We start from the raw sequence: 24,578 nt of genomic DNA, 5'->3' as shown, positions 1-24,578 counted from the left end.
AGGAGCCATGGCTGTATCAGGGTTTGGGAGTGACGGTGGAGGTGTTATTAAACCCCAGCCTATTCGGAGATGAGGGAGAGGGGACTGAGAGTAACTTGGAGGTCGGCAAGGCGGGAACGACACCCGAGGGAGCGCCAGGCCCGAGGCCACCGGAGCGCGGAAGCGTACCTCTCCAAGGACCAAGAGGCACAGCCAGGGCGCGCTCTCGGCAACCGCGGTTCTCCTTGCGTTTGTAGCCGCTACGTCACGGCCTCTTCCGCCTCTCATTGGGCGAACTCGTCCAATCATGTGACCCCAGGGCGGCGTATAAATAGGGGCGAGGAGAAGGCGGTGGTCCGCCATTTCGTGGACGCCGGGGTAGCGTGAGCATCCGCGGGGTCCGGGCGGGAGGGGAGCGGGAAGAGCCGTCCGAGGGTGTGTGGATTTGAGCCTCCGCATTTCTATCCCAAGATCTCGGTAAGAGACCAGCGACTGAAGGAGTGAAGTGGGAAATGGAACGTGACCGTGCCGAGGTGGAGCCAGGCCCAATGGCGGCTCCGGATTGAGACAAAGAGACGCCGCCGCCATTTTGTGACGTTCAGCACGGGGCGGTGGCGGTGGCGGGGGCTCCCGGCCCCTCAGAGGATGTCCCCCGGTCTTGAAGCGGAGGTGTTTGGAATCCTTGGCTGGGGTGAAGCGGGCTGTGGGATTACTCGAGGGTTGAGCGGCGGCGGTGGGGGGAGCCGGCAGCCGAGTTGTACTCCGGGCTGCGGCCTTCCGATTTATGGCGCCTTTTTTTCCCCCCCCTCGATCTTTGGGCCCCACGTTTTCATAGAAAGCTTCACGGGATTTTTTTTCTCAAGTCACTCATCCACACTGGTCCTTTCCGTCCATGTGAAGTGATTTCTGTATTCAGTCTTTATTTTCATGCTGTTCTAATTGGACTCCGTTTTTTGCAGCCTGAACCCACGTTTTTTTTTTTTTTTTAAACCGGTCTTCCTTGAGCTGCGTTGTTCTTGCAGCCATTTCCCGCGTAGTTAGGCTTGAGACGGGTCCACGGCAAAGTTTTTGGGGAAGCAATTTCCATCCGTGGTTGGGGCTCAGAACTCGTGGGCACAGGGTGGGGCCGCGCGGATAGGATGTGTCTGGGCTGGTTTTTTTTAATAGGATAAGATCAGAGTGAGAAGTGCGTGGCGTTTGGAAAAGCCCTTGAGCTGAATTTCGGGGTAGGCTGCTCTGTCGGGCAGGTGAAGCTGGCCGGCAAGTTGACTAGATTGTATTGCCCAGGCGACCTTCACTGTTGAAGGTTTATCAAACAGACGCCCCCGAGGTGCAGTGAATTCTTGGCATAACACACACCTATCCCCCCCCCCCCGCCCCAGGTGAAATTAACGGAAGATTCCTTTTAAAGTGTACACTTCAGTGGTATTTAGTACATTCACGATGTTGTGCAACCATCACATCTCTCTAGTTCCGAAGCATTTCTATTCCCCCCTGAGGAGATCTGTACCTGTGAAGCACCCGCTCCCCGTTTCCCCTGACCCCTCCGCCCCAACCCCTGGTAACCACTAATCTGTGCCTGGATTTACCTATTTTGAGTATTGTTCATGCACATGGAATCGTAATAGGTGCACTTTTGTGTCTGGCTTGTGTGACTTAGCATGTTTTTGCAATTCACCCACGGTTGTCAGTACCTTTGCCTTTATCAGTTGCATTTATCAGCACTTTTTTCCGGAATGATCCATCGTATGGATAATGTAGTGCTTAATTATCCACTGACGGCCTTTTGGGTCAACACCTCTTGGCTGTCGAGAGTAGTGCTGCTATGAGGTATATATTTTAAAATGAACAGCTTGTCTTGCTGCATGAGGAATGAAGCTGGTTATGCTTTGCTTATGAAGGTGCATTAGCGTCACTTTCCTAGCGATTTAGCCTTAACTCCTGTTTTATTTTCAGCATTGTTTTCATTTCGTTTTTGAGTCTCCACGATTTGCTTCTCAGGTTATCCTACTTTTCTAAGTGCTTTCTTTTTGAGATAATTGAGAGGACTGGTTAAGTCTCTAAATGCAGTGCCCAGATTGTAGTAAATGTTCCTCCAGTGTTTTTCCCCCCCTCGCTTCTCAAGGAGGCATTTTTTCTTAGCAGTTTGTGCTGGCTTCCTGGTAGTTATCAGAAATGATTAGGAAGAAATGAGTGTTTCACGGCTAGTACTTTTACTTGATTAGTTTTTAGTATTTTGGAATTCCTTCCTGAGGATCTGATTTTTCATTGTGTATATTATTTGGGTAAATGATTAACATTTTGGGTATTTTTTTATTACAGAAATGCATCGTGATTCCTGTCCATTGGACTGTAAGGTTTATGTAGGTAATCTTGGAAACAATGGTAACAAGACTGAATTGGAACGAGCTTTTGGTTATTATGGACCACTCCGAAGCGTGTGGGTTGCTAGAAACCCTCCCGGCTTTGCTTTTGTTGAATTTGAAGATCCCCGAGATGCAGCTGATGCTGTCCGAGAGCTAGATGGGAGGTAATTTAATGATTAATTTATGCTAATGGTAAATATGTTGTTAGTGTTTTTAGTATTTAAACTCTAAGATACATCACTTTGAGATGGCTTCTTGGTGATCTGCAGCTGATGCTACTGGAGATTTACATAAACCTTTTCTGCAATCAAAAAAAGGACAACAGTTTTAGTGAAGATACGCAGGAAGTTTCTTTTTATTCAGTTGACTGTTCAAGAAAATAGTTAAGTTTAATAGTCAGTTCTTGGTGGATGGATAGCTGCATCCAAAATATGGTTGAAACATTTTAATCTAAATCCCCCACAAAGCGTTCAGCTTTGGAATTGTTTCTAAAACAGTTGCGTAATAAAATAGTCTCTTTAAGTAAGAATGCCCATGAACTGATAATTGTAGCTGGGTGATGGTTACATGGGGTTTATTGTACCGTCATCTTTCTCTTGCATGTTGTGAAATATTTCATCTGGGAAGTGTGGATCATACGGTTATTTCCCTTTGTGTTTACAGTGTCCTCTTAGCTAGCTGGTTAGTAACACCTGAGTCTTACAGTGAACATGTGTTGCCCGTTTCCCCCTCCTTGGCATTTGAAAACCGTTGGATTTCATGAAACCAAAAACTTAAAGGGTCTGAAGCTTGGCTGTAAAGCTGTATAAAAGGTCATTTATCCAGGCAGATTGCAGAAACAAAGTTTTCCGGGGCCCTACCTTTTCCCGATCACTGTCCGAATATAGTGGCTTATCTAAACTTAATGGTTGTGGACCAGTGAAGAGGTGGGGGATAAATAACTGTCTTTTTCTACTGCTCTTTAGCTGCAATTTCTTGTGTGTCACCTCTTGTTGATTGAGGGGAGAGGGTGATGTCAAATGCCGGAATACTGCTTCCCTGTTGGCTGCTCTGTGTACTTGGAGAGGGATGGGGGGAGGAGGGAGACCAATGTAGTAACAGCAGTTAACAGGTGCTGGGACCTCTAATGAAGTCCCAACAGGATGTACAGATGAGCTAGAGCTACTACTTTGAGGATGAATGCTGGGGTTTTCACACTTAAATTACAACTCTTAACATTGAGCCCAATGATCAGACTGACTCGAACAGAGCAGTAAAATGTAAGGAAGTTGGTTTTCTTTACTGGAAAAAATAAGGGAACTAAAACTTGGTTTGGTATTAAAGATTCTACAGACATTCAGATGTGTGCTTTGCGAAGAAGCTAACTAGGAATGGCTTTGTTTTTTTGCTTTAATGCATGTCTCTTAGAAAGTCAGTTGGGCTGCTTTAAATTTAATAATGTTTTTTTCCCTCTTAGAACATTATGTGGCTGCCGAGTAAGAGTGGAACTGTCTAATGGTGAAAAGAGAAGTCGAAATCGTGGCCCACCTCCCTCTTGGGGTCGCCGCCCTCGAGATGATTATCGGAGAAGGAGTCCTCCACCTCGACGCAGGTACTTGAGAGAGAGCGTGTTGAGAGGTATTGGTGTAATGGAGTAGCTAATAGGAGCAGGTATTTCTCTTAAAGTCTGTTGGTGGGTTTTAAAGTTAATTGTGAAGAATCGGAGGTTTTTATGAAACATTTGCTGGGTGTAGTTTGGGGTATGTGAGTTGTGCTGAGTGTTGGCTTTTGTCTTTAGGTCATTGTTCATGTTGGTAGTCAGTAACTTCTGTCTTGGATCTATCTTCTAGTTCATCTTCTAGTTGCATCTTTCCAAGTCTTCCCTTATACTTCAGTTTAGGCCTTTTTCCATTTCTTGACTCCATAATGACAAACATTACATTCGACTCTAGCTCTTCACAAAAATGTGTTTTTTTACTGTTAGCACGATTGTAATATTTATCAAACAGGCAGCTGTTTTAATGTTACTGCTGGTAAAGTAGAAATCATTCTGAAACTAACTTAAGTCACTGACCAATAAAGGGGGCTAAAAAAGTAATCCCAGTCATCTGTTCTTCAGACCCAAATAGGAGAGAATTCAGTTTTTTTATAATTGAAAATGGCATCGTTCTTGGACCAGGCAGTATTGTCTGGATGCTAACTCCACATCTCCTCAAACCTCCAAAATAGTTTCTATAGGACTGAATTTACCTCTTACAGGTGAGTGAAGTCCTTCTAGGAGATAAGAGTTCAAAATCTTGCCCCTTTTGCTATTTTGAAAAACAAAACACACTGTTGCCCATCATAATAAAGAGTATTTGTTAGCTAATAGATGGTTGTACTGATGGCTTGTTTTTCATTTTTTTTTTGTGCTTTTTGGTCCATCTATTAATAAAAATGAACCCCGTTACAGAGTCACCATCATGTCTCTTCTCACCACCCTCTGAGTCTGCATTAGCCAGTCAACTAGCCCTTTCAGCGTCATGTGACCAGCGCGCCCCATTCAGCTTGGCTGGTGTCGTTTCACATGACCCAGGCATGGCCAGTCGTCAGGTTGCACCGCCCTTTGGTTCCCGAGCATGCTGTTTTCTCTCAGCCTTCTCTCCAACCTTAACCAAATCGGCAGCAGCCACCTCGACCGCCCACACATTCCTGGCCAATCAGCTCAGCTGTTTATTTACCAAATGTCTTCACAACAACTACAGCAGCAGCCTTCGGCTAACAAAAAAGCAGGAAAAATCCACAACACCCCCTTCGCCAACCAACTAAATCCAACGCAACATCTGGCAAAACCTTTTCAGCAAATTCTTCCTGGCCGTCAGTCCGGCAGCCTCACCTCACCATTTCTAGCTTGTTGAAACCCAAAACTAGTAAGTTTTTCCTGCTTATACAGTTTACTGCTGGTTAAAATAAGGAGTAAGCGGCTTAAAGTAATTCTTTTTTCTGGATCAAAGGCTGGCTGTGCATAATTGAATGGTAACGTACATAGATATTGCTTGAATAAAACTTTTAAGGGTGATAGGGAACTCATAATGTAACTAGACCTTCAAGTGAAACTTATTTGCATGTGTGAGATGCCAAACTAAAAATTTTAATAACTCTAACAGATTTAGCTTTCCTTTCTAGCAAAAATTTGTTGAATCCTATCACCTTTAAATGGTTTTACTAACAGTTTTCAAAAATTTAAAATTTTGGGGGTGAAGTGGGCCAAGCTAAGGTAATTTTGATAAGCCTAAACACACTCTTAAATGTGACGATCACAAATGCAGTTCTAATGTAGCACTTAATGGCATCAATATTTACACCTAGCGCGTTTTCACAAAATTACACTATCCACCTGGTACCTAAGTCTTGTCATGGACTTAATAGGTTTGCATGGGTTCCAAATACTGGTTTACGGTACTGTTTTTGGAACTACTTGTGGGACTACATTTTGGTGTGGTGTTTGGGTAGTGAAGTTAGTTTGACATGGAGTTTTGCATTGGACAGATCTGCTGTGAAGCATTCTTTGTTAAAGTGAATCCATGGTTGGAATACCTGCTTTTCACTTGAGCTTTTGGTTCCTTAATCCTTCTGTGCCTTTTTTTTTTTCTTTTCTTTTTTTTTTTTTGGACGATGGGTGCCAGTTCTTCGGCACATTCACTGGGCCCAACAGTGAGATTGAAAAGTTGGGAAATGCCTCACGCCATAAATACTAATTGACAATTAGACTAATTTTCCTGTTTCTGCTTTTAGATCTCCAAGACGGAGAAGCTTCTCCCGCAGCCGGAGCAGGTAAATAACTACATTTTTGGTCCATGTTCTCAGAAATGGCAGTGTTTCTCCTATTCCTATTTTCCAAATGACTTGGTTAATGGTAATAGCCTGTGACTTTAGGAATGAATCAGCTTTTAGTTTTCAAAGACTTCTTAGAGATAATTTGTTTTGTATAATCCTGGTTTGCCCTATTTTTCTTTCCCTTCTGATTTTAGGTCCCTTTCGAGAGATAGGAGAAGAGAGAGATCACTGTCCCGGGAGAGAAATCATAAGCCGTCTCGATCCTTCTCTAGGTCTCGTAGGTAAGATCTTTAATGACTTGAGCCATTTAAGACCTTGCATACATAATATACGAAAAATATACATAGGTCTTCTTCTAAGCCATTTTGATGTAATTTTTATTACCATAAAAATCTTTGGATGTTTTGTCACTGAGTGTCACCAAGTTACATAACTTCTGTTTTTCTGTTTTTTAGCCGATCTAGGTCAAATGAAAGGAAATAGAAGACCAGTTTGCAAGAGGAGGGGTGTACAGGAAATAACTTCATTTGACAGGAGTATGTACAGAAAATTCAAGTTTTGTTTGAGACTTCATAAGCTTGGTGCATTTTTAAGATGTTTTAGCTGTTCACATTTTTTGTCTCTTGGAACAGTGACACATAAAGTTGTAATTCTCTATGGTTTGAAATGGATCGTATGAGGCATGTAATACCAGTTGTTACTTTACAATGTTCCCTTAAGCAAAATTGAATTTGCTTTGAACTTTATTTAGTCTTGCCTAGACTGATAATAAACCTCTAACTCCTGCCCAGCTAAAGTGTGATGTTTAATATGAGGGAGACAAAACTGGCAGAAATTGAACTAAGACTGACTTTTTCCATAGCTGGGATATGGTGTACAGCTGTAGTTGAAAAATAAGTCTTTAGAAGTTGCTGCGAACACAAGGCAGCAGGTAAAAATTAAAGCTGCACCATTAAACTAAATTGGAGGGGGTTTGGTATTGTTTTAATCCAACTAGTCTTCGCACTGGGCAGAGGTTGTCTAGTTGGTGTAGAATCTAAGGAGTTTCAAGAAAGTTAGTTTACCTTTGCTTTAGGTCATAAGGTCCTTACGTGATTGCTGTATATGACTATATAACTCTTTGTAACATTCTTTATTTGGAAATTTGAGACTATTCAAGATACCAGTGTCCTGCCAGTTTAAGGGTACATTGTAGAGCTGAACTTTTGAGTTAACTGTGCGAGATTTTTTTTCATGCTGTCATTTGTAATATGTTTTGTGAGAATCCTTGGGATTAAAGTTTTGGTTACAAATTGTTGTTTAACCTGAAAGCCTGTTTTTCCTTGCAAAACTAAAATCTATGAGCTTGGTACCAAGTCCAGGTATAACATTCCTATTGGAAGCCATACTTATATTTTCTTGTAAAGTGCTTTTGAATTAATAAAATATTAGTATAATTGTGTAATAGTCAAACCCACTACCATAGTTCTTGTCCCGTGGAAAGCAGTTGGTTACACAAATCTTACTTTATAGGAAACACAAGTGAGGCTTTTTAAGTGAAAGGAGTTTTTGGTTGTCACCTTAAGTGTTTGTTAGTAATTACCGTTTTTTAGGAGTAGAACCCGGTTCAAAGTCCATGGTAGTCAGTGACCAACATTTTAAAGTATAGCAGCCTGGCACATTATAACCCAAAGTTGCCCATAAAAAGGGGCTTTTAAATCATCAGCATGAGAACTTTCCACAAAGCTTTAAAAATTGCTTCCATTTTATATAATTTGAGGTGTTGCATGGGAATTCTAAATTGATCCATCATGATGTAAAATTCACTATATGGTTCAAATGTAACAGTGCAGAATTGAATATGGAGGCATGCATAACCTTCCTCATAGAAATCCAGAGGAGTTGTAATTTCAAATTTCTGTGCAATTAGATTAAATCATAATGCAACAGTCTTGTGGCTTAGTTTCCTTAAATGTGCTATTTAAAGATAGTTTTGGATTATACTTTACTGACTTTCTTTAATACTAAAGATAAGTCATTGCATTGAGAATTCAACCTGTAAGGATATTTTATAAGATGTAGGCCCTAAGAATATTTCCAGTGGTCCTTCTTAACCTTTCATGCGAATATCAATGAGGGAAGAGAGTCCTTGGTGTCACAAGGGAGAATTGGTGTCAGTTGAGGTTGAGTATGAGCCTTACTACGGAAGACACTTAAGACTGCCTGTTGGTGTACTGGGAGCTCTGTCTTGGGCCTTTTGTCTTGGCATTTCCCCATGGCCTAAAAGCAAGGCAAAATAACTTGAGTCATGAAAGTAATACAGCACATCAATAGTTAAAACACTTTTCTTATAGCTGGACATTTATATGGGCATTTTTGACAGTATGCAACTTGCAGAATCTTAAATTGGAAGGATGTCTGTAAAAAGGATAATAGATAATGGGTATAGTGTGGTTAATACAGAACCTGAGAGAGAAAGTTGACCTTCGGGAGTTAGCCTGACTTAGGGTCCGAGTTTACCATCACTTTTACCAGAGGCCCTATCGCAGTTTTATGGCTTGTAAAAAATATGGAAGATAGGAATTATTAAAACCTTAGATTGCACATTTGGATTGTGGCTATTGAAAGTTCTAAAGTTACTATAATTTCTAAAATTACAAGTCCCATTAGGCAGTTTTGTCATAACATACACTGAGTTGAATATGATACTGAAAGTCACAAAAATTTTTGACTTGCAGTGTAATGAGTACAGGTGCTCACTAGAGGTCACTGTTATTAATATTTGGTGATAATTTAAGGAAACGTATCTAAGGATTATAATTGGTTTTTATGCTTTCAAGAATATTTAATGATCTGTGGTTTTCAGTTCACAGTGGGTTACTTTTGACGTCCATGTCTTAGTTAAGCAGAAAGGTGAAGACAAAGATAAATTAACTAGAGAAATTTTAATTTCATGAGGTGCAGATACCTTTTATCTACTGTTTATATCCTTTTTACAGTCCTTTGAGAGAGAATTTTATTAGAGATGGCGCCTCTACCCTTTTAATTGGATTCACCCAGGGACGGGAAGTTCTGCTTGCTTTTTATCGTAGAGTCATGGTTCATACTAGTACAGTGCTGCTTTATCAGGAAGGGTGTTGATCATAGAAATTTTTCAAAATATACACAACCTAATTCCAGGCCCATTGACTCAGTTTTCCAGGGTGATCTAGCCCTGTGTTAATTGGAAAAATTCTCCCAGGTGATAAACTTCCTTGGTTATACAAGAGCCACTGGTTTAGCCACTTTGTCTTAATATGCTTTTATTTTCAGAATCCTGAACGTGATTCAGTTGTCAGATCTAGTTGGTGATGATGTCTTCCAGTTGTATATTTTTGTACTAGACTGTTGCCTTCTGGTTTTACATTTTTTTGAGAACTTGAAAGATTTTTATAATTAAAGTAGATGAAGAAAAACTGGGTTGGAGTATATTTTTATCAAAATAGTCCGATAGTGTTGAATTTGATTTTTGTATGTCCACGCAAATTATCTTCATCCTATTTTATTGAAGATTCATTGGGTGCTTCAGAAGAATTCAGCTGTAGCACACTTGTGAGGTTCTGAGAAGAGAGCGTTGAAAATTGGTCTTTTGATAAACCTGGTATAACTGCTTAGTTTTATTCATGCAACTTTTCCCTTATTGGGATTGTAGAAATTCATATGGTATTTAGATTTATCATGTAGTATCCTAGTTCTTTTTAAATATCTGGAACATGTGACAACAGCCAAAATGTTTCCCAGATTAATACATGAAATACGTGTGTAGAACATTGTACTCTTCTCATCTTTAGTTTTCCTCAGTTCCTTCTGACCTACATAAAACATCATATTATATGATTGTTCCCTAAAGTCTTAGAATCTGATCATGTAAGTATCTTTCCTGTAAGTTAGTATGTGTATGTACTTAGTCTTGAGGAAGTGAAGATCTCTGGGAACATTGATACTTCACTTCCTTGCTAGTCATCATTTGGAGAGGTCCTGAGATGGGAAAATATTTTGCTTTATTTCCAGAGCAAAATTAAGCCTTCTAGAAAAGTAGTCTATGGGTGATGTTCCCTCTCTTTAAAGTCCTGTTCACTTGTGAATGTGCACCTTTGTTTCAGTACAGACCTCAGATGTCATTTGGGGCAAGTTAGCATGCTTTAGTGGTTGGTTTTTACTTGCTGACAAGCCCCAAAACTTTATTTTTTAAGAGATTTTTAATTTTTCCTTTTTCTCCCCAAAGCCTCTCAGTACATAGTTGTGTATTTTTAGTTGTGGGTCCTTCTAGTTGTGGCATGTGGGACGCCGCCTCAGCATGGCCTGATGAGTGGTGCCATGGTCTGCGCCCAGGATCCGAACCAGCGAAGCCCTGGGCCACCGAAGTGGAACGTGCAAACTTGACCACGTGGCCACAGGGCTGGCCCCACCCCAAAACTTTAAATCAGAGCCAAGGGGGCAGTCGCTGAATGCTTCTATAATGCTGCCCTTCTGAGGAGGAGGGGTTGCTGTTCGTATTGATCATTTGGAAAAGGAAATGATCAATGTAAAAAACACGTGTAAGTTTTGAGAGCTAGAAGTTGTTTGAAAGAACAACCCTCAGGAAACAATTTCTAAATCTTTTTAAGCTTAGATGGCTGGCTTAAATCTTTGACTTAACACATTCCAGCTGGCTTTCTGTCATCAGAATTTGTTTATAATAAGGAAATTTAGATGAAACCATTTTAAGTTTCAAGAAGTGCTTTGCAAACAAATACAAATTAGAGTGATTTATCCTCTAATTTTATTGTGTAACACCTTCCCCACGTGGCAGTCCATGACACAGCTGCTTAGTGGGGAATAGGGTACAGCAATAAGGCACAACACTAATTCAGTATCTAGAAAGAATATATAATACTTGTGTTTGGCATGAGTTCAAGTTGAGGATGTTGAGACCTTGGACCAAACAGTGTTCACCCCTCTTAGATTAGGATAATTTAAGAGGTTCATTTTAGGGCTTTGGATGCCTAAGAAAAAGGCTCTTGGACCTGCAGTGAGGTGGCAAGTAATCTTTAGTTGAGGGCGCTTTGGAAAGCCCCTTAGCAGCGGAGGAAAGCTGGTGGATTGAGTCAGATGGCAGGGTGCTGGGGGACTAAAGGCAGAGCTCACGGATAAGGAAAGGCTGTGTAAACCAGCTGGTGAAGGAATGGGTGAGTACCTAGTCGCAAAGTACAAGTTTAGAGGACAGGAGCAGTTTAGTGTGCAAGTCTCCAAGGGTTTGGAACAATTGAAAGCATGAATTGGCCCCAGTCTAATTTTTAGTGTATTAGAGCCATACTGCCAGATAAGCGGGTGTGGATGGCTTGTCCAGCTTTAGACTGGCAGGAAGGCCAAGAAACTGGGAGCGTTGGACTGCCCTAATGAGATGGTTGGCTCGTGTATCCCGGCTGCCTGGGGTTAAATGGGGACAAGAAGTTGACTGAACTGGTCGTCCTGGGTGGACTTCAGTTCGCAGTGTATAGCAGTCCATTTAACGTGAAATTGGCTTCCAGGAGTGAGATTGGGAGTAGAAATTGCCCACCTTTAAGTAGCAAGGAGTAGATGAACACTGATAATTTGGAGAGGGCTAAGAACTGAATTTTTGAAAGTAGCTGCTTTTTGGGGTACTGGAAGCTGCAGTGAAGACAGCTGGAGCAGTCAGGATAGGAAGGTTTTTTTTTTAAAGATTTTATTTTTTCCTTTTTCTCCCCAAAGCCCCCCCCCCCCGGTACATAGTTGTATATTCTTCGTTGTGGGTCCTTCTAGTTGTGGTATGTGGGACGCTGCCTCAGCGTGGTTTGATGAGCAGTGTCATGTCCGCGCCCAGGATTCGAACCAACGAAACACTGGGCCGCCTGCAGCAGAGCGCGCGAACTTAACCACTCGGCCACCGGGCCAGCCCCGGAAGGGTTTTTATTATTATTTTCCGTTTCTTTTTCTGGCCCGTCCCCTGCCCCCTCAAGTCCTTTCTTGGTCCAGAGGCCAGCTGTGGCCTCCAGGAAAGGAAGTTTTGTCTTTGAGTACCACTCTGCCAAACATCTTGCAGGACTTGTGTGTGACGTGAAGCACTCGAGAGGTGAGTATCACTGGTAAAAGAGAGCCAAGTTCCTTGCACTTGCGTGACTCGTCCTACTAAGCAAGTGGTGTCTTCAGAACCCAGGCTAGCGTTGCCACAAAAGCCCTTGTTTTATGTTCTGTGACATTTTTGCTTTCTCAGCCCAGCGCTAACATGCCATTTTATTGCATTCACTGATTGTCAGGAGTTAAGGGCATGCCTTTTTAATTGTAAAACGTGCTCCTGGTAAAAAATGTAAGTTGTATGTACACTGGAAAATAATTAACGTCCCCTAGTCTTTCTAGAGGTAACTTGTTAAAATATTGTCTTCTAGGAAGTTAGGCATATGTGGTGAGTATTTATACAGCTAGAAATGCTAATCGTGTCTTGTCAGCTTTTTCCTTTTTACACATCCAGAGCATGCACATCTGAGGTGTATATACTATATAAATCTACAAAATGTGCCATCTGGGCAGGTACCACAATTGTTAAACAGTTAAGACGTTACTTGGCAAAGGCCTTTCTAACTTTGTCCTCATGCTTAGTGATGTTCAATGTGACTAAAATGTCACTGTCAAGGAGGACAGAGCTGTGCCAATGTGGATGGGATGGATTGACATTGATTCCATCTGTCCATGTTCACTTTTCACCTCGTCGTTCACATGCTTCAAAGCTATAACTTAGTTGCTTCAGCTCCTCCGGTCTCCTGGTCTTGACACCACCCTAGTGGTGTTAACCCCTTTAGGAATGTGAGAGTGACGTTGGTGAGTATTTTAGACAAGGACTGATAAATACTAAACTTTGGGGGCTTTTTAATTAACTTTTTCAACTTCATAGAGGAAAGTGCACACTTATTTTTTCTTTTTGTTTTTTTAAATGGAATCTTGTGGGGAGCACCCCGGAAGAATTCCATGGCCAGACCACACTGTTGCAGAGATTCATGAGAGCACCTTCTCTGGTTTGAAAACCAGGTGGCCCAAGTTAGGAGTCTGTTGTGCGGCATTTCTTAGTTGCTGGGGAAGAATCTACTGATACAGGTTAAGCAGGCATATGTGAGTGATCACTCAGATATTGACAGTGGACTTGGTGATTAAAGTTTAATTGTCCACCAGCAGCTGCACTCTGACCTGGAAGAACACAATTCCTTTCCTCAGATGATTTTGACTTATTCTCAGTAGAGGTGGATTGAAGGAAGGGTGTTTAAGTACTTAACTGTGTGCATCATCCAAGACTGGTTCCTGAATCAAGGCCAACTTTTTGGACCTGACAGCAGTTGAGATGAAGAAACTAATCCAAAAAGGTATTAGTAATAGGGTGATGTGATCATCCTACTTTATTGAGGAAGAGATTGCAGTACAGAGGAAGCTGGACCTGGACATTATTTGTCCAAGGTCACAGCCCAGGAATGACGGGGCTGGAATGGTGTAACCCAGGTTGCAGGACCAGGTGTAGAGTAACTGGAAGGAGCCGTAGAGTCCATAATCCCAGTCCTGTGTTTAGTGATGAGAAGGTGGGTTTGCCCAGCGTCACGCGGGGACACGGCAGAGCTGGGACCAGGACTGCCCAATCCAGTGCTAGTTCCAGGGAGCAGTATGTTAAGCCCCTCAGGCTTTGAAGCCAGTAGGCAGAGTTTGAATCCTGACTTCCTCGCTTATAGCTGAATGACTGGACCAGCTACATGATCTCTGGAGGTGCATTTTTCTCATTTGTAAAATGGGGATAATAGAAACAGCTACCTCGTACTGTTTGTATCTTGAGAATGTAGTGATGTGAGGCAGATAGAGCATGCCACTGCTCAGTAAACAATCACTATGGCAGGCTCACTGGTGTGCAGTCAGCACTCAAGGAATGGCTTTTAAGCAGAATGGACTCATTTTGGTGCTGGGCAGGCAAGAGTACCCCAGTGCGTTTTTGCATTCCCCGGTGCGTGCTGGGAGTGTTTCTCCACTGACCCTGGGCCTTACCCACTTTTGAGTCTATTCTCCAATTTGAGGGCACATTGGTTTGAGGGGTTTGAGAGACGTGTGTGACTGAAGGGGTTCAAGAAAGGGCTCGAAAGTCACAAGGATAGGCAGGTGGGAAAGATAGGATAAAGGATTAAAACTGTTAGATAGCTTTCTAAAGATGAGGGGTCCTCCCTGCCCCCAGGAAGATTATCCCTGAGCTAACATCTGCCAATCCTCTTTTTGCTGAGGAAGACTGGCCCTGAGCTAACATCCATGCCCATCTTCCTCTACTTTCTATGTGGGACACCTACCACAGCATGGCTTGCCACGCGGTGCCGTGTCCACACCCAGGATCTGAACCGGCGAACCCCCGGGGCTGCCAAAGCCCCACGTGCACACTTAACCGCTGCGCCACCGGGCCAGCCACAAAGGTGAATTTTCAAATTAGGCCAGCCTGGGCTCAAATTTCCATCTTTTGGCCACGTGCCTGGGACAAGTCACTTATCTTCCTTTATTTCTTATTTGTGAACTTGGGGATAACAAAAACATACTTCACAGAGTATCTGTTCATCTCTGCCTTTTAACCTCGCTGGGAGAGGCTGCCCTGGTTCTGTTTCTGTAGAGGCTGTGGAGCTGGATTGAAAACTCCCAGCATTCCTTGGGCGCCTCCCTCGGTGTCGCCTAGCAGCTGGATGAGATTGTTGTCATCAGAAAATGCTTTTCTGGGCTGACCCAATGGCCTAGTGGTTAAGTTCCCGTGCTCCGCTTCGGTGGCCCAGGGTTTCGCCAGTTTGGATCCTGGGTGCGGACATGGCACTGCTCGTCAGGCCACGTTGAGGCAGCATCCCACATGCCACAACTAGAAGGACCCACAACTACAACATAGAACTATGTACTGGGGGGATTTGGAGAGAAAAAGCAGAAAAAAATTAAAAAAAAAAAAAAAGAAAATGCTTCCCTTTGCTCCTTCGTGGAGCACATTCACAGTGCTGGTGTTGGGGATACCTACCCCTTGAGCAAGGTGTGGGAGAGAAAAGGTAGACAAGCAGATGGGAAGGGAACTAAAATGGAATTACCACATGCTGAGCACGTGGATGGTGCTTTTTCTCATTAACTCTGATGTTGGGTTGTGTCCCATTTACTCAAGAAGCTCAGACAGGGAGAGTGGTCTCAGCCCTAATCAGACTCGGCCCCCCTTTTTGTAAAAAAATGCTTTGTAATGACTCGAGTATTCTGAAGTGAAATCCATTTTCTACATTATTTTTTAAAAAATCAAGATGAAGCCTTAACTGTAATATAAAAAGTAAAGGGGAAGCAGATTATAAAATAGTCTATATTTTTCTGTGCGAAAGTGTTAGATATGACTGCCTGAAGACGTAATGATAAGAGAGAGGGGGAAATAAGCTTCATCGAAGAAGGAATAACACGGCCGGACAAACAGACTGCTGAATTGGAGAAATGAGGAAGTGCAGTATTCCCACAAATGAGCTGGGCCTTAAAACTGATGTCAAAAATAACTCGTCAGTGTGGGGCAGAGGGAAGTATGGTGAGGTAGCTGTCCCGTGGAGCTGTGATGGGGGTTTAAGTGAATTAATACAGGAAATGTGCTCAAAACAGTTCCGGGAACTTAAATACTGTCTAGGTATTAAGTAGTATATAGCCTTTGTTAGAAGCGGCATAAGTGGATTAGGAAAAATCGCGTAGTCTGAATGCACGGGGTAATTATTCAGTTATTTGTAGACAGTGTCTTTTTTCCATTCATTTGTTCTCTCTTTCCATTTATTCATTCAATGGGCTTATGGAAGCACTTTAAATGGTTTATACCTCTAGTTGGTTCAGTCCTGTGGGCACGGGCAATTCTTTGTGTGCCAGACGTTTAATCTCTCAAACTCCTTCCCCTAAAGCCAGTTATGCTCCCTGGACAGTGTGACAGCCATCAAAAAAAAAAACAAAACCAATTTCCCAACCAACCACTGGGAGGCAGTACTGCCTCATTGAGAATACTGGACCAGATTCTTTGCCCGAGGTCACACACCTGTCTCAGTAGAATTGAGTCTCCATGGACTCCAAAGTCTTTTCCTCTAAGACAATAACAAAGACGATACTAAAGACAGCAGTGATGATATTTAGCATTTCTTAAACTGCCAGCACTTTGCGGAGTGTTTAGTGCTGATGCATACCACCAGCTCACTTAAGTCTCACCGCTTGAGGGAGGTTCTGGTACCTCATTTTGCAGGTGAAGAAACTGAGGCTTAAGTCCAAGACTCACGACAAGGGTTACGTGTGGAAGAGGGAGGTTGTGAGCTAAGTGTCGTAGGAGGGGACTGGGATAGAAAGCTGGCTACAGAAGGCAAGCTGCGTGCGTAAAAGTGAAGGCAGGAGACTTCAAGGTTTTATGTGGACAAGTTTAAGACCCTCTGAATTTGTTCAGGCTTTAGAATTGAAGATTAGTAGAAAGTCAGAGCTGGAGGAAAACTTAGAGGTCATTGGAGATGGTGGTTTTCAAACTTGAAAATGAGCCAAACCTTTTTTGGGAATGAAATCTTATAAAATATGTAAAATTTAAATGATATTACTATAAAAAGTAAATCCTAGTAGATAATATTGGCTTATAAAGACAGGAAAAATAATGTTGTTTTGATGAATGCAGTCTTAGATTGACCTCAGAAACCAATTTTTTTCCTGTATTTTGGTTGTGGAGAGAAGTAAATGCAAGTGGTAATATTTGTCAACACCTCATTTTGCAATCCCGCAAGTGACATGATAGGAAAGTCTAGCCCAAAACAACCTAGAGGCATAGCTTCACTTCAGCATGTTAGTGTGCATACGGTTGAATAGATTTTATGGTAAAAAATACTTTAAAAAAATCGTGAGACGTACGCGTATATGTTTTAAACCGACTCAGATGTCTGAGCCGCCTGCGCCTGCAGCGTGGGGTGAGACTTCCTCGAGCCGCCCACATATGAGCAGCCTGAGGTGAAGGGACGGGGAGTGAGTCGCTCACACTCGGGGAGCCCAGCCGGGGCCATCTCCCGGCACTCGGCCTCCTGACGCCCAGCCCCGTGCGCTGAGAGGCCAGCCATGACATCTGGTGTGGCAGCGTGCCGCAGCCTGGCTGTTCAACCCCTCACCTGAGAGGGCCTGGCCGCCCGCCCATCTCCCTGGCAGATAAAGCGCAGACAGAGGGCAAACAGAATGTGGCTCCAGGAGTCAGGGCAGGTCTGACTCACCCGGGGGTTTGTGCCTGTGCCAGCCCCCAAGCTGTCCCCTGATCCACTGCTCTTTGTTGTCGCTTCCCTCGCTGTGGCCAGATTGGGACTCTTGAGCAACAGGCAGACACCTGTGAGCATGAGACTGGGGCTGGCGCTTTTCAGGAGGGTTTTCCAGGCTGCTCGGGGCTTGTTGGCCCCATTCCTCTGGGCGCCTCAGGGCCTTGCCCCATCAGCCTCGGTTTCGGATCAGGGTGGGGCAGTGTCGCGGGGTGGAGCTCTGTGTTACCAGGGCGCAGACATGTTGGCGACAGGTGGTGGCTCGGGAGCAAGGGAGAACAGGTGGGCTACCTCCCCCAGGAGTTCAAAAATACCATTTATCAGCCTTTGCCTTTCGAAAGAAGCAGTCTGCTTACAAATGTCAGAATGTTTAGAAATTTAACTTGCTCTTTTGTTTTTCTGTTTTCAGAAAGCATTCATATTAAATTATTCTTAGGAGATGTCTCTTATCACGGTATAATTAGCACTTTTGTTTAGAGAATGGCTTGTGTTGCTACTGAAGAGAAGGAGAATGCCACATGCAAGCCATGTTTTCATACAGAAACAAATGTTTTAAAAGTAAGTTCATACACTGAAACCTGTGGCTGGCCGCGAGGCTGTTATTTAACCGTAAATTAACCTGCCCTTGACCTGGAGCGGGTCTTCCAGAGCAGGTTCTGGGGTAGCACTCTGCTGGGGAGGGCTTGGCTCAGGCCCTGCAGTCACGGTCATGGTCCGGCGCGGGAGCAGGTTCTGCTTTCCCCATGCTGACCTTGATAATCCTGCTGCGCGTTTGTGTGCTCCCTTCTGGCATGGCACTGTGGCCTCGTAATAGTGAAGCCTCGGACTTCTCTGCAAACTCGGTCTGTGCGGCAGCCCAGAAGTGGGAGCCACCCTGCTTCCCTTTCCAGGCTTGTTGGGACAAAAACCTGAGGGAACGCGTGTAAAGCGTCAACAGCTGTGCCCGGCACAGGGGAGGCCCCAGAAGCTGCTGAGCTGAGCATTTTCCTTCACATCAGCTCTGCTCCATCCTCTGTAATTACCCAATTTTAATTCGAAGGTAATCCATGACCATGGTCGAAAAATTGGAGAACACGTATCAACAAAAGAGGAGAAAAGTGACCCAGTAGCTGCTGGGTTTCATAAGGAGTTTTTCCCATCCTGTTCTCTTTAGTCTGTTTGCTTGGAGTAGGTTTCTTCATTGTGTTTAGAGGGTGTTAGAGAGGTGATATCATGGCTCTGCTTTGCGAATGAGGAAACTGAATTCCAGAAAGAGGAAGTGATTTCCCCAAGGTCACGCAGATAGTAGAGAGGTTAAGCTGGGTTTGAGACCCACAGCTACTGAGTCCAAGCCCAGCAGCCATGTCAGGACGGGGAGCGGCCTCAGAGGTGGGTCCCAGACACCGGTCCCTGAACTCCCACGTGTGCTGGGAGCCTGTGCCCACACCGTATTTCCCTCATGACCACTTCACGTCCTTACCATTCCCCACTGAAGACAAACTGCTGTTTCGTGGCCACGCCAGTCCTGGAGTCCTGGGAGGGGGCAGGTGGCCAATAAACAACCTGCTTAGGTGGGGTTTTTCAGCCTGTCAGTTTTGCTTTCCCAAGGATAGTGGGTTTGCATGGAAGTGCTGTTCTGGGTGTTTCCCTCATTTTAAAGGGTGCTCTTTACTTTGTGTTTGCTTTCTTCTGACCTGTCCTGTTTTCTAGCTGGCTGTCTTGGGGTTCCCAGCAGGTATTTCCATTGTTTTCTAGAAGAAACAAACATGCACTCTTTTAATGGCTAAAGTAACAAATATACACTGTTTCAGTGGTTAAAATTATGCCTGGAGGTGAAGGCCAAGTGGATTGTGGGCAAATTGTTTCCTGAAATCTACTCTTAGTATAATTCTAAAGAATACCAAAAGATAAAGACATCAGCTATGAACTCTAATTGCGTGATGATTGTAAGTAAGCATGGGTGACGTAGGCTCTGCCGTATGCTGGTCCAGGTGGCCCACAAACCTGTCTCCTGTGACAACACAGCAGTCAGATCTGGTGTCCTGAGGGTCAGGTGAAGGAAGAGAAAGGATCTTCACTTGCATGGTTTGCCCATCTGTAGGAGGGGCAGTTGGGCCAGATGCGGCGCGTGCCCACGCCCTCTCCACACTGCACCCTGGAGCACATGGACCACAGTGTCCTCACAGCCAGCCTCTGACCCGGCCACATCCACTGCTTCAGGCAGAGGTGGACCCTGACAGGAGACGAGGCTGCCACGCTGGGACCAGATGGCTCAAGCTCCTTTCCAGCACTGACATTCTAGGGTTTGGCAACTCCAGAGAAAGAACAAAGTTGTTTCTTTGTAGGGATGGCAGGTCCAGATGGTCATCTTCCTGGAGGGGAAAGGAAGAATGTTACATGCATACAGTGGGTAACTGTCCAGCCAAGGCAGGCTATATAACAGGCTTTTTGTTCTGCAGGACTCAGGCAAGTGTTAGTATTTGATCAAGATTGGAGTAGTCTCTTAAACCTTAGTCCTCGTGCCACTCTGTTAGGAGTTACTGTCCCCACTGTACAGATGTGGAAACTGAAGCTTAGAGAAGGAAGATAACTTACCCTCGAGGGAGGAAATGCCACAGCCAGGACTACAACCCGAGGCCTGCCTTCTCAGCACGTCTCAGCTGTGTGTGTGCTAACAGGCCTCGCATTGGGATTCACGTTGGTTCAGAGGCTGCCTGGTGAACATGGATACCCAGGAAACCCCTGAAGGAAGCAGCAGCTTTCTCAGAAAGGGCCAGTGGGTGAAGGATGCTCCTGAGAAGTGAAGACCGCTGGGGCTAGGAGTTGTCTCTACAGTGGCCCCTAGGTTACCTCCTGTCGCTCAGATCAGCAACAGCAGAGTTTTCTGCCTGCACTTTTCCAGGTTGCACATTGGGATCGAGGTCCTATGGCCATCTCTGTGGGAAGAGCACCGCATTCAGAGTCCAGAGGCCTGGCTTGGCTCCTGGCAATACTATTATGCAAGCCTGGGCAAGTCACTTTGCTCCTTCAGCCTTTGTCTTGTCATCTGTAGAATGGAACTAATTATGCTACTTCATAGGGCTATTATAAGGTTTGAATGGAAAAAGCAAGCACCTTTACTGAATGCTTGGTAGGTGCCAGGCGCTGTTCGCCTGTATTAACTCATTTAATCTTCAGAGCAACCCTCAGAGAGTTGGTGTTCCTACTGTCTCCATTTTAGGAAACGGGCATGGAAATGTTCAATAAGTTGGCCATTGTCACAGAGTAGCAAGTGGGGAAGCTGGGATTGGAGCTTAGATAGTTTGGCTTTGGAGCAGGTGTTCAGTAAGAATCCATAGGATGAATAGATGAATTCTGTGGCTGGTGAATCCTAGCCAGCAGCTTTCTGGGTGTCAAGGACTATTCAAGGTAGACCTTAGAGGGGCCTTAGTTTAACCTGCTGTTTAATGGATGAGGACCCCGGGGGTCAGAGGGTGAAAGACCTGCTGGAGATCTTGGTAAGTCTGTGGGAGAGCGGAGGTAAGGACCAGGCCTCTGGACAGCCATGCCCATGTCGGGGCACCCATGGTCCCAATCCTGAGGTTATGGTCTAGGAAACAACTCAGTGAAAAAGTGTAGTCAGTCACTATCATAATCATTAATGCAGAGTCTCAGTGAACTCTTAAGGCGCTACCTCTCTCCGACATGTATAAATTAACCCTGTCCCCAAACACGTGAAAACCCTGTTACTAAAATGGTAATGAAGGAGTAAGGCACAGTGCAATGCTGTGTGGCGATATGTGCCTATAAAACCCTGCACTTTAGAACACACGCAAATAAAAGGATGTACTGGAACAGCTGCCCAGGGGGCAGCGGAACGGGAGTGACCCACAGGTTGAAGAATACGTAAAGCAAGAGGGGACTAGCCAGGACAGTGATGACCGTCAGCTGTCACCCGGAGAGTAGGATTAACTCATCCCACTGCACTGGAGGGCCGAAAATAAAAGCGAGTAGAAACAAGAGATGGGATGAAATCCTCTGCCTGAAGCATGTTGGCTCTGGGCTCGAGGAGCAAGGGTGGCGACACCTCTTGGGCAGCCTCACCAAAGGCAGAGGCCTGGAGGAGTGACCCTGGGTCAGGCAAGTGAGGTCAAGGGGAGAGTCAGTCACATCTATCTCTGTGAGCTCAAGCTCCAGACCGGACACCGTGGACAGACCCTCCAAGGCCCTAGAGGAGGGTGAAGAGCAGCTCCTGGGTCAGTGTTGGAGGTCACACAGTCACCTGCTGCCACAGCTTCCTCACCACGGCTTAGCCAAATCCACTATTTGGATGATTCTAAGGATGTTAAGACGACACAGATATAGGCTAATAATCTTGTGATTGTATGATGATTGTAGGCTAGGTCACTGTAAGGGTCCTGTCACATGCTGGTCCAAGTGGCACACCCACTCGTCTGCCATACAGAGAGCATGCCTGTGAGGGTCAGATGGAGGAAGAGGGCATCTTCACTTACTCGGCTTGCCCATGTGTAGGTGGGGCCCGGTTGCGTGTAGACCTCCCCTGACAGCCCACTTGGCTACTGAAACCTCCCTGGGAAGTGGTTATCCCCTGGGCACAGAACCTGCAGTTTTGGGCTCACGTCACAAGGTGGCAGCATGGGGAAGTAAGCTGGTTCGCGACTCCATGCAAAGGACATCCAGGTTTGTCTGCGGATATGGGAAGGGGGCACCACAGGCCTTCAAAAGCAGCTCATTTGTTCAACATGCACTGAGGCAGAAGCATGTAACCTCAATGGCTGGGAAAGAGTGGTAAGGAGAGGCAGGCATGATTTTCTGGAAAGTAAATCTCCAAGCCTGTCAGTCTTCAGCCATTGATCTCCACAGGGGTGGGTGACGCTGTGTGTGACTGCATGGGTGTTTATGTGTGTCTATATGTGAACATATGATTGTGTATGTGCGTTACTGTGTGTGTGAGGGTGACGGTGTACGTGAGCCTAAGAGTGTGACTGTAAGTTGGGGGTTGGGGGAAGGGGGAAGCAGCAGGTTTAGGTGTCGCCAGAGAGGCTGGGAGGAAACTATAAACCTGGGCGATGTCCTCTTTATCAGCCAGCCCTTCTCCTGGGTCAACAGGGCAGAGCGCAAAGTTCACGCAGATAGTAGCCTGAGAGGCAGGAAGCATGGCGGTGGTATGGGAGAGGAGGAAGTGGCGCTCTGATGGCAAAAGAAGGGCCCCCACTCAAGGCCACTTAGCCCCAGACTCAGAGAGTGGACTCGGGGCCCAGCAGAGCCAGCTCCCCACCAGCCCGGCCATTTTCAGGTGGTGCAGCGGGGACAGTCAGCCTCCCTGGGCTTCGGTTTCTCCACCTGTAAAATGGCAGAAATAATCAGGCCTGCAGTCCTCGCCCTGTGTGAGGTGAAGAGAGCTGTGTATATAACGTACTTAGAAGGCCTAGTATGGATCAGAGCGCATCTGTTGGTTGTGAGAAAACATGAAATCATGCTATTCGAGGAGGCCCGTGTCCGGCCTGGTCCATACCTGGCACTGGTGAGCTCAGTCTCCTGTCCACCAGCCCCCAGCCTGGCAGAGAAGACCTTCCTGATGGCAGAACGGGCCCTCTCTGGAAGTGGTGAGTGCCTCGTCTCTGGGGAGCGGGGTTTGCAGGGGACAAGCCTGCCTGGAGGGGGCTGTTAGGCCGAGACCTTCTAGATCCAGCTCCAGCCGTGAGACTGCACCCTGCAGGCGGTTCGGACGACTGACTCACGCGTGCTCCTGCTCAAGCTCGGCTCCTGTTTTCCCTCTTTTTTATTAAGGACTGGGTGGAGAGCCTTTGGTGTCATCAGGGATTTCTTTGAAACTACCGCCTCACAACGGGAGCTGGCTTGAGTCAACTGGTCACCATGGAATTTCTTTTTTTAGTGCGTAAACAGCCAAGTTACAGGCAGCTGTCGCCCCGTCCGGGTGGAAGGCAGCCTGTTGATGTGGAGCCGCCTGGCTCGTCTTTCTCGGACACACAGATGCCATGTCTCTCAGCTCACCAATGAGGAAGCCCAGAAACTGTGGTTTGGAGCCCACATGTCTAGTTGTGTCTAGTTATTCAGGTGGCTTCACCTGGGAAGCCCTGTCTGAATGTCAAAGTCACAAGATAAAGGACACATATAGTAGCTGGGGTGCTCCAGTTCTTAGGGGCCACCCCAGGAGGCAGGGAGCGCTAAGCGCCAAGTCGGTGCGGAAACTGTGCTTTGGAGCCAAAGCATAAAAGCCCAGCCACAAACCACCAAGCCTATACTGGGCGGTGGTTTTGTGCAGGTTCTGAGCCAGCGAGGTCCTCTGAGGGGAGGGGAGGCTGGGGCTGGAAATTCCAAGTAGTAGGAGAAATTAGGCTGGACCGGGTACAGCCCTTCCAGAGGCAGGAATGGCATGAGCAAGGGCGTGGAGGTAGGAGTATATAAAGTATGTTACAGGGAAGAATTTGGTCGGAACGGAGTTTACAACAATAAATTCACACACATTCCTTAAGCATCTACTATGCGTTAGACACTGTTCGAGTCACCAGGATGAAGTTGGTGAATAAAACAAAAATCTCTCTTCAGTGAACATTCCAGTGAATAACAATAGAAATTATAAGAGCTCACATTTATTGAGAGCTCAGTACATACCTGGCACTGTTTTAAGTACTTTATATTTATTTACTCATTAATCCTCAAAACACTCACATAAAGCGGCTGGCCCCATGGCGTAGTGGTTAAGTTCAGCCCACTCTGCTTTGGTGGCCCAGCTCATGGGTTTGGATCCTGGGCACAGACTTACACCACTGGGCAGCCATGCTGTGGTGGTGACCCACATACAAAGTAGAGGAAGATTGGCACAGATGTTAGCTCAGGGCAACTCTTCCTCAGCAAAAAAAGAAAAGAAAAAAACCCCACACCCATATAAAGTAGATATGGTTATCACCTCTACTTCCTGGATGAGGAAGCAGAAGGGTAGGCACTGAGTGGTAGAGGCAGACTTTAAACCCAGTGCCTGTGCCCTAACCTGACTGTAACACCCATTCCTCCACTACCCTCAGTAAGAGGGGGAGAGGTCAGGTCAACAGGTGACGTGGACTGGTCTGGAGGGTGGTGAATGCCGGGCACGGGGAGGGAGGAGCCAGTGTTTTGGGAGATTAATCTGGGGTGTGTGTGGAGTCAACTGAGG

General features: G+C 45.3%; 1 protein-coding gene and 1 long non-coding RNA gene across 2 annotated transcripts; one reads left to right on the top strand and one right to left on the bottom strand.

Moving 5' to 3' along the window:
* The first annotated feature begins 302 nt into the window (after positions 1–302).
* On the top strand, positions 303–7,443 carry SRSF3 (serine and arginine rich splicing factor 3). Its single transcript, XM_014830932.3, has 6 exons — positions 303–456; positions 2,302–2,509; positions 3,802–3,936; positions 6,099–6,137; positions 6,335–6,421; positions 6,596–7,443. Exons 2-6 carry the CDS (start codon positions 2,304–2,306, stop codon positions 6,621–6,623), a joined length of 495 nt encoding a protein of 164 aa, XP_014686418.1. The 5' UTR covers positions 303–456; positions 2,302–2,303; the 3' UTR covers positions 6,624–7,443.
* On the bottom strand, positions 7,254–23,058 carry LOC139045848 (uncharacterized). Its single transcript, XR_011505004.1, has 2 exons — positions 22,920–23,058; positions 7,254–19,776 (listed from the first exon to the last, which is right to left on the bottom strand). It is a non-coding gene; the product is annotated as an uncharacterized lncRNA (long non-coding RNA).
* Positions 23,059–24,578: the final 1,520 nt, after the last annotated feature.

The sequence above is a fragment of the Equus asinus genome, chromosome 8 (assembly GCF_041296235.1).
Source record: "Equus asinus isolate D_3611 breed Donkey chromosome 8, EquAss-T2T_v2, whole genome shotgun sequence".
Lineage (NCBI taxonomy): Eukaryota > Metazoa > Chordata > Mammalia > Perissodactyla > Equidae > Equus > Equus asinus.
This window is presented reverse-complemented; position numbering and strand designations above follow the sequence as displayed.

Bases quoted from the DNA above. Each gene is read 5' to 3' on its own strand.
- SRSF3 (XM_014830932.3), top strand. From the start codon at position 2,304: ATGCATCGTGATTCCTGTCCATTGGACTGTAAGGTTTATGTAGGTAAT. The intron at 3,937-6,098 runs GTACTTGAGAGA...TTCTGCTTTTAG, and splicing joins AGTCCTCCACCTCGACGCAG to ATCTCCAAGACGGAGAAGCT. The intron at 6,138-6,334 runs GTAAATAACTAC...TTCTGATTTTAG, and splicing joins TTCTCCCGCAGCCGGAGCAG to GTCCCTTTCGAGAGATAGGA.